Source organism: Podarcis melisellensis (assembly GCF_964234715.1).
Source record: "Podarcis melisellensis genome assembly, chromosome: 2".
Classification (NCBI taxonomy): domain Eukaryota; kingdom Metazoa; phylum Chordata; class Lepidosauria; order Squamata; family Lacertidae; genus Podarcis; species Podarcis melisellensis.
In genome coordinates this window covers 25268067-25276612 of record NC_138529.1, presented here as the reverse complement: position 1 = coordinate 25276612, position 8546 = coordinate 25268067, and the positions used below count along the sequence as shown (strand labels likewise).

Here is an 8546-nt window from a genome sequence, read left to right as displayed (position 1 = left end):
CCCTGGAAAAGACCCTGATGTTGGGAACGATTGAGGGCACAAGGAGAAGGGGAGGGCACAAGGAGAAGGGGAGGGCACAAGGAGAAGACAGAGGATAAGATGGTTGGAGAGTGTTAAGGGGACGACAGAGGACAAGATGGTTGGACAGTGTTCTCGAAGCTACAAACATGAGCCTGACCAGACTGTGTGAGGCAGTGGAAGACAGGAGTGCCTGGCATGAGGTCATGAAGATTCCGACATAACTAAATGACTAAAGAACAACAACAAAAATTCATTGGCCATTTTTATATTAAATAGGGAGGTAACATTGCTTCAGTTATGGATACGGCAGTTAAACAAGCTCCACTTCATTTAAAGTTTAATAAAACGTATATTTATTGCAAACAATAATATACAAAAAGGTAAGTTGTACAGAGAACCAAAAGGGATTTGCAAACAAAATGACCAAAACGGAAACAAAACGGAAACCCAACCTTACCTAAAACTGATTTTTTAAAAAAAGGAAAGATTGTTTTTAAGTTACAGAAATACTTTAGAAATATCTGCTTTTTTAATATAGAAGTAGAAAAGATACCATATTATAAGAGTGCTTTAAGATTTTCTTCTACTGTATTCCCTACAAAACATTAACAAATATAACTTTTTTTAAATAAAAAAGTTGGCTATCTTTTTTTTTTAAAAAAGCAATCCTTAACTGTTCAGCCACCGCTTCACCAAAGGTCAGTTCCTTGCCCTAAATACCCTCCCAAATCACACAGTGTGAAGAGGTGGAAGATGAGCTGCACACTTTGGCAGCTACCAGTCCAGAACCGCTGCTCCGCAACTGTCGTTCATTTCCATCGAGCTTTCAAGGGGCAAATATGAGCCCCATGGAAATGTGCAAGCCCCATGGAAAAGAAGAGGGCTTCCAAAGCAGCAGGGATTGGTGGCTGCACCCACTGTTGCTTTGCTTCTCTTGAACAGACCAAGGCCTGCCCTACAACACCCATAGAAGGTGGTGGGATCTGGAGGTAGTAGAGTGGATTGTACCACTTTGGTTTGCAAGTTGGGGGGTATTGTTTCTTTCGAATGCTTCCCCTCACCCCCTGTAAAAGAACTCCCTGCAATTATAAACAACAACAATGGAGGGTTTAAATATAAAAATCCCATGGGGGAAGCATTAAAAATGGCAGCCCCAACAGTAGCATCAAAGCTTAAGTGGTACAGTCCATTCTACTACCTTAACTCTGCTGGCCTGTCTACTCCCAGGCGCAATATGTAAATCTGGAAGAGGTGAGGCAGAAAATAAGGCAAATGACTCAGTGATACACTACATTTGCAATCTTTTGTGTCTACAATGAAAAACAACAACAGCATATTTTTTTCCAGTTTATCCTCAAACAGGAAGGAAAAGAAGAAGAAAGGGAGAACAGAAGAGAGGCAGACATACTTGTACAAACCTAAGACACATTCTGAAGGAATAATAATAATAAAAAGTACCAAAAAAATGGGAATGAGAGGGATAAATAAAATAAAGGGGTTATTGATTTAGACCATAATTTAACGATTAGGCACCATATACCGACTCTGGAATTTCTGTTTACATTACAAGAACTTCTAATGCGGAAGGGAGAAATGGAGGAAAATCTCTTGATTAAAAAACTCTCCCCACCCCCGCCACAAAATAAATATATATACTTTTTTAAAAAAGAAAAGAAAAGAAAGAAAAACACACACACCAGTGCTGTCATTCCATGACCTTTGTTAAAGTCGATATCCCTGCCCTGCCCTGCAAATTGGGTTCATAATGGATTTTGCAGGGGGGCTGTTTTCTATGGACTGGTCAGCATCTGTTTCGCACATGGGGAGGGGGCAGTGCCAGAAGCTGAAGAAGGCAAGTCATGGTAGGATTTGTGGCATTATAATCTGGTGTTGCTGGTTGCATTAAAAAAAAGAGAGAGCTTCAGACCTTAAAAAACTGAACTGTCTTCCTCTGAAGCCTCGTATTTCCCCTTGGCAGTGAGAGAAAGAATTACGCAAGCTCTCTTGGAAGATATTGCAGGGTTGCTGTTAAGGCTTTTCAATAGTGTTTCTTTAAGGCTTAAGGTGTAGATCTTCTTTTTCTTTCAAACCTCCCTCCTCCCCGCAAAAAACCCTTTTACTTCCCAGCTGGAAAAATAAAGTCTCTTTCCAAATCCACAACATCACATTGAGTAACTGATCACTGGTTTGTTTTTCCTTTATCCACATTTTTTTTGCTGCCTACAAACAGAAGACCATTAACTATACAAAAATACCTCTGGCTAAGGCATGCCATTTTGCTAAGTGTTGTTTAGCTGTCAAAATAAGGAGCATTTTTTTAAAAAAAGTTTCTCTAAAAACAAGAAGTACAATTAACATATAAAATCCCCTCAAATTGGTAACGAATCATACACAGTACATACTAAACGAAACGAAACAAAATACTTAGAATAGAGCATATTCCTCACAGAGGAATACTTTTGAGTTTTGTAATAATAAAAAAATTATTCGCTTTTCATTTTTAGTTATTGTTAAAAAATAATCACCAAGTCCATACCTAGGCGAACTAAGCTGGCTGTTTTGGGAATGAAAATCGCCTCCAAAGCAAAAGTTCTAAGTTCACCATGGAATGTTTGTTTATGGAGCAGGATTCTCCAGCTGATTTCGGAAGGATGCTGTAGTACACAAAGCATTCTGGGATTTTCCTTTCTCTTACTTGTTTAGCTTGCTGCTGCTTCTTTCTTTCTTTTTTTAAAAAAGAAACTTTCACCAAAGTCTGAAGACGCTTTTTGCTGTCCGTCAAAAACCTTACGGCCTGGTGAGCTGTGTGTAGACAGGCTGCTCCCAGTGTTGCGGGCTGTGGGTCTGAGGAATGGAAGGCACCCCGGCAGTGTCTGCAATGGGCGTGTACATCGGCCTCTGGGCGGGGTTCATGTACGTGAAGGTAGAGTAGAGGCTGGAGCTCTGGCCGGCAGCGTGGCTGTAGTACGAGTTGGAGCTCTGGTGGTCTGTGTAGTCGTACTGCGAGCGGGTGATGGTGGGGTAGGAGGAGCTGTAGTGCTGCAGGTTGAAGGAGCTGTAGCTGATCTGCTGGGGCGAGTGCTGCTGCTGCTCGCTGTAATGGCTGGGGCTCAGCTGCTCCGTCTTGATGTGTGTCCTCTGCTGGGCCTGCCCTGGCTCGCTGCTCAGCGTGGTCAAGGTGTGCTGGGGTTGCTGCGGGGCCTGCTGTGGCGCTTGGGATGGCTGTGGCTGAGACGGCGGCTGTGGCTGCTGCGGCTGCTTGGACATCCAGACATGTCCCGTGCCGGCTGGAGCAGCTGCCGTGCTGCTGATTCCGTAGCTGCCGGTATAGGTGACTTGGCCGGGCTGGCCATGGGTGGCCGGGACCCCGGGGTGGCCGTTGGGTGGGAGATACTGGTCAAACTCGTTGACGTCAAAGGTCTCAATGTTGGAGATGACGTCGCTGCTGAGCTCACCAATGTCCACGTCTCGGAAGTCGATGTGGGGCGGCTGCCTTCCTCCTTCCTGCAGGGGGCGCCCTTCCCGTTTCAGGTCCTGCTTACCGGGCTGCACATCTGTTTTAGGGGTAGTGGGAGGGGTCGGTGGCCCTTGAGACTGTCCTGCAGGAAACAGAAGAGAAACGGCATCTGTCAGAGTCAGCATGCTACTTTCCCCTCCACCCCTTTGAAGTCAAAACTGCAGGCAGGCCACACCTGGGCCTATCTTCCTACTGATAAGGGGTCCAGACAGAGTGCCATAAAGCACTGGAAATCTAACAGCAGCCATTTTTTAAAATATATAAGCAGGAGGTGTTGTATTACGATGATAATTCCATTAATGGTTAACTCTGTCTGGAGGTGAGTGAAAGGAGAGGGTGGTGGTAGGGTGACCAGTAATAAGGAATTGCCACTGAAGATAGCTGCATGGCTCCTTAGATCAGTTGTTTTGTACAGCCAAAGAAATTTGTACCTGTGAGACTGTGCTCTGCTGAAAAAGAGGACAGCTTATAGAGCTGGTTTGCAAAGGTGCAAACTGGATTGGGACGTTTTGCTGGCAGAAGCAATTACCTTATGCAAAGAGAAATGTGTGCAAATGATGCTGTATGCTGTCGTCCGTGAGACGTACTTGCTGACAGTGGTGGCCAATGACCTGTCACCTAAAGAGGACACACACTTCTGCACGTGCTTTGCCCCTATCGTACCTGTTATCCTGTTCTATAGAGATGCTTCAGGATGCATAAGGGCAATAGATCGCTAAGTGCGCTCTTTTTCTGCATCCACCTGAATGGGAGCAGCCTAATTCATTAAAAGAATAATAGACAGCTCAGTGTGGTGCTGGTAATGCCAAGGTTTCAGGTTCAGTCCCCATACGGGACAACGGCATATTCCTGCCTTGCAGGGGGTTGGATTAGATGACCCCTAACAACTCTACAATTCTATTATTTCTACGAGTAGAACCACAGCACACGGCACACTTACCAGAATGTTCTCCAGGGGAATGCACTTCACTCATGCTGGATGAAGACTGGGGAGAATCTGCCTGCAGGGCCTTGAAGATGGCATTCGGGGAGATGTGAGTTTGCTCAGATCCTTCCTCTTGCTCAGCCTGCCCATTCTTGACCGACTTTCTCCTTCGCGGCTGGTACTTATAGTCTGGATGGTCTTTTTTATGCTGCACCCTCAGCCTTTCCGCCTCCTCCACAAATGGGCGCTTCTCACTCTCGTTCAATAACCTGGGCGAGACAGAAAGGGCCTTGTGGTTACATACAATGGTGTCAACTGCAGAGATTTCCAGAATGTAGCACTTAGGTCATATTTCATTTTGCAAAAAAATTAAATAAATATGAGCCTGTCTGCAAGAGCACTGTCCCAGGCAGCTGTTGAAAGCTGCAAAGTTGTGCAAAATGGGCTTCTGGTCATACCAAGGTCACGATCCAGATATATGCGAACATAGGACATTATGCCAAAATGTCCTAGCGGCATAGCAAAGCTGGCAAGGAAGGCAGTTTTTAGACATCCTGCTATCTGAGCATTCTCTCTCTCTCTCTCTCTCTCTCTCTCTCTCTCTCTCTCTCTCTCTCTCTCTCTCTCTCCCCCCCCCCCTTTTTAGGAGCAGACTAGAAACTTTCTCTGGGACCTCTGAGCACTGTCAGGAAAAGGACTTGGTTGTCCAGTACTGCTAAGTTTGCCTCTGCCTGTTCCTTTTCTACATCATCTTAGGGTCCCTTTTGAGAACTCTGCTCCTCTTGCAAGAAATTAGCAGAGTGTTTTGGCTACTTTCAAAAAAGACATAACAAAAATCGGCCACTACAGGGACTCTGGCCCCTTACTTGGAATTTGGTTGGAGCCATCAATCAATTCCCACCCACCCACCCCCACCAACTAACCCAGGACACACTCACACAAATACAGATTAGGAGCCAACACTTTGGGTGCCACCAGCACAAACTGCCCACCATTTTTTTATAGCTAAACTCAACAACAACAACAACAACAACATGAACCTTTCATTTGCAAATACCATTGATCTCTCTCTCTCTTTTTCTTGTGGAAAGTCACAAGCTTATGTTTCAATCAGTTGACTCACTTTCTCTTAACTCCCTGCTCCCTCCCTCTCCCCCTCCCTCCTGTTGCAAGTCATCTTTCCGACTCAACCTCCTATTGGTCCACACTTGCCAACTTACACCAACAATCATCACATACCCAAACGTGTGCCATTCATGTTTTGTCTTGAGAACAGGGCTTGAGTTGTCAGAGCTCAACCTTGTAATGTGTTTGTTTTTTAATGGGCAGGTGTGTACAAAATAAATTATTCCTGGGCATGTGCAGAGTGCCTTTCAGAGTAACCACAGCATATATTTTTTTAATGGGACAGCTCTCTCCTTGGCATAATTTCAAGGCCACTTTAAAAATAAGGGGTTTAGCACTGCCTCATCATTTAGTTGCTGTTATAGTGCAATCCTATGCAGGTCTACTTTGCTGTGAGCCCCTTTGAGTTTATTAGGACTTCCTCCTGGGGAAGTATACATTACAGCCTTATTTTCCGGTGTTGGCATCTCATTGAACACAGCAATGCTGCCGAACCAGAGCATGGCCTTCCCTTCCCTAAGCTAAAACAGGACCTCAAATATGGATGGACACATACAGTGGTGCCAACTTGAATAAAATATGGGGGGGGCAGGTAAGCCCTGCCCTGCATAATTGATCACATGACACGGCACGCACGCACTATTTGAATGGCAGTGCCCATTAACTTTTTGGGGGGTCCTGGCCCCCTCAAATATTTTAATGGAGGGAGGTTGAAGGACCCTCTAGGAGTTAGCTCCTATGAACATATATGCCCACAAACCAAGGTACAAACGACATTTTGATCCAGAACATCTCTTGCAGAACCCGATCGGATTGCACTCAGAAGTAGCTCCCACCCAGTCCAAATGCCCGGTTTGCCACCTGCATGTGAAGTTCAATGGACACACTCTCCAAGAGCTGCGCGTTAGTTGGGCTCTCTTCACGCTACCTCTGCGGAGGAGGAGGAGCTCAGCATGGGATCTCCAAGCCCCAGATTCCCACCAACCACCCCTTTGGAAACGTCTGTCCCTGTTAAGATACATTCTCTCTCTCTCTCTCTCTCTCTCTCTCTCTCTCTCTCTCTCTCTCTCTCTCTCTCTCTCTCTCTCTCTCTCTCTCTCTCTCTCTCGTGCGCGCACCCAACCCACGCGTGCAATTTCTCCCTTCTGGCCCTGCTCCTGCAGAGCAGGGAGGCAAACTTGAATAAAATATTTTGTGTGTGTGTGTGTGTGTGTGTGTGTGTGTGTGTGGTTTCCAGACAAGCCCCATCCCACATTATCGATCCCAAGACGTGGCACACAAACACCATTTCAATGGCAATGGCCATTAACTGGGGGTGGGGGTGGGGGTGGGGGGCGCAACTTTGGAACCTCGGCCCCTAGGACTGGCTCCTATGCTGCACACAGACAGACCCCGAGTGGCGGAAAGTAGACTTTGCCAAGGCGTGGTGATGCAAAACGAAGCACAGGAGCCAACTTCTAGGGGCTGAGGTTCCTTCGCACCCCTCATAAAATATTTGAGGGGGCCGACCCCCCCAAAAAAAGTTGACGGGCATTGCCATTTAAATTATGTGCGTACACCATGTCTTTTGACATGGTTATTTATTGAATATTTTATTCAAGTTGGCACCCCTGAAGCTAAACAATCAAACCATGGAGACCCTCCCCGTCCCTCTAACTATGGGCTGCGATCCTCTGCACGCTTCCTCCGGAGCAAGCGTGCCAGCGCCCCTTTGGCAACCCGCTTCCTTCCCCCCGTTGCGCCCATCCCCAGCGCTTACCTCCAGAGTTTGCCCAGCGTCTTGCTCAGCTCGGCATTGTGCAGGTGCGGATACTGGTCTGCCAGCTTCCTGCGCGCGGCCTGCGCCCACACCATGAAGGCGTTCATGGGGCGCTTGACGTGGGGCTTGTTCTTGCTGGATCCGTTCACGCGCACGGGCATGGGCACGAGCGTCCAGTCGTAGCCCTTCAAGACCTGGCTGACGGCTTCTCGGATGCACACGGGGAACTTGTCCTCGTCGCTCTCTTTCTTCAGGTCCGGGTCGCTTTTGGGGAAGGTGTTCTCTTGGGGACGCGTGTTCTCGGTGTCCGATCCGGAGCCCGACGGGCAAGGGGAGCCGGCCGAATCGTCCGACATGGTGGGGCTGGGGGCGCCGGACAGGCACTTCTCCTGCTCCTCGGTCATCTTCAGGAAAGGGTCGAGGAGATTCATGCGAGAAAGCGACCCGGGGGAGGATATCGGTGGGAATGAAAAAAGCGAGCAAGAGGGGGTGGGAAGAGGGGGTGGGTGGGGGGAGGAAGAGGAGGGTGGGGAGGGGTGAAAAAGCGAAAGTGGCAGGGTCTCTTAAAACTGCATGAAAAGAGGCGAGCCCAGCGGCAACGACAAGGAAAAGTTCGCAAGGGGCACCAAAAATGTCCCGCCTGGCTTGCAGAAACTGGAAAGAAGACCTCGGATCTCGGACGCTTTTGCAAAATCGCTGCTGCTGCTGCTGCTGCAGATATTTGCTCTCAAGCAACGGACATGTGGGCAGCTTTTTCGTGGATAGTCAATGAGGGGCTGTCGGAAGAATATATATTAAAATATATATTCCACCCCTTTCAAAAAAGAAGGAGAAAAAGTTCCTCGGAGTTTGGAAGGTAGAGAAGGAGAAAAAAGAATATATATATTCTTTATATATATATATAGGCTCCCAAAATCACCTAGTCGGCTTCAAGCTCAGCTCTACTAACTTTCTCTCTGGGTCTCTTTAATAAATACTCTCCTCTGCTATTTCACCTTAGAAACTTTCAGCCAATGGCAGGCCTGCCCCTGGAGGGCTGGCACACAGCTGATTGGCTGAAAAGTTTTCTCTCTCTCCCCCTCCTTCCTCGCCGCTCTCTGAAGGGAGGGGAGAAATGAGCGCAGATCTCAGAGAGGAAAATAGGGGGGGGGGGGCAGAGAGGGAGGGAGGAGGGAAAGAGAAAGTTTGTCGCGCGCTGC

At 47.4% G+C, this 8546-nt stretch overlaps 1 protein-coding gene across 1 annotated transcript; it reads right to left on the bottom strand.

The window, feature by feature from the left end:
* Positions 1-350: 350 nt before the first annotated feature.
* Positions 351-8299, bottom strand: SOX9 (SRY-box transcription factor 9). The gene is made up of 3 exons (XM_081899761.1): positions 7348-8299; positions 4479-4732; positions 351-3620 (listed from the first exon to the last, which is right to left on the bottom strand). The coding sequence occupies exons 1-3, from the start codon at positions 7776-7778 to the stop codon at positions 2809-2811; spliced, it is 1497 nt and encodes a 498-aa protein (XP_081755887.1). The 5' UTR covers positions 7779-8299; the 3' UTR covers positions 351-2808.
* Positions 8300-8546: the final 247 nt, after the last annotated feature.

What these genes read in the sequence shown, in the direction of transcription:
- SOX9 (XM_081899761.1), bottom strand. Translation starts at nt 7,778, where the DNA reads ATGAATCTCCTCGACCCTTTCCTGAAGATGACCGAGGAGCAGGAGAAG. An exon ending in ACGCTGGGCAAACTCTGGAG is followed by an intron (nt 4,733 to 7,347) that starts GTAAGCGCTGGG and finishes TGTCTCGCCCAG; the next exon opens with GTTATTGAACGAGAGTGAGA. An exon ending in TTCCCCTGGAGAACATTCTG is followed by an intron (nt 3,621 to 4,478) that starts GTAAGTGTGCCG and finishes TGTTTCCTGCAG; the next exon opens with GACAGTCTCAAGGGCCACCG.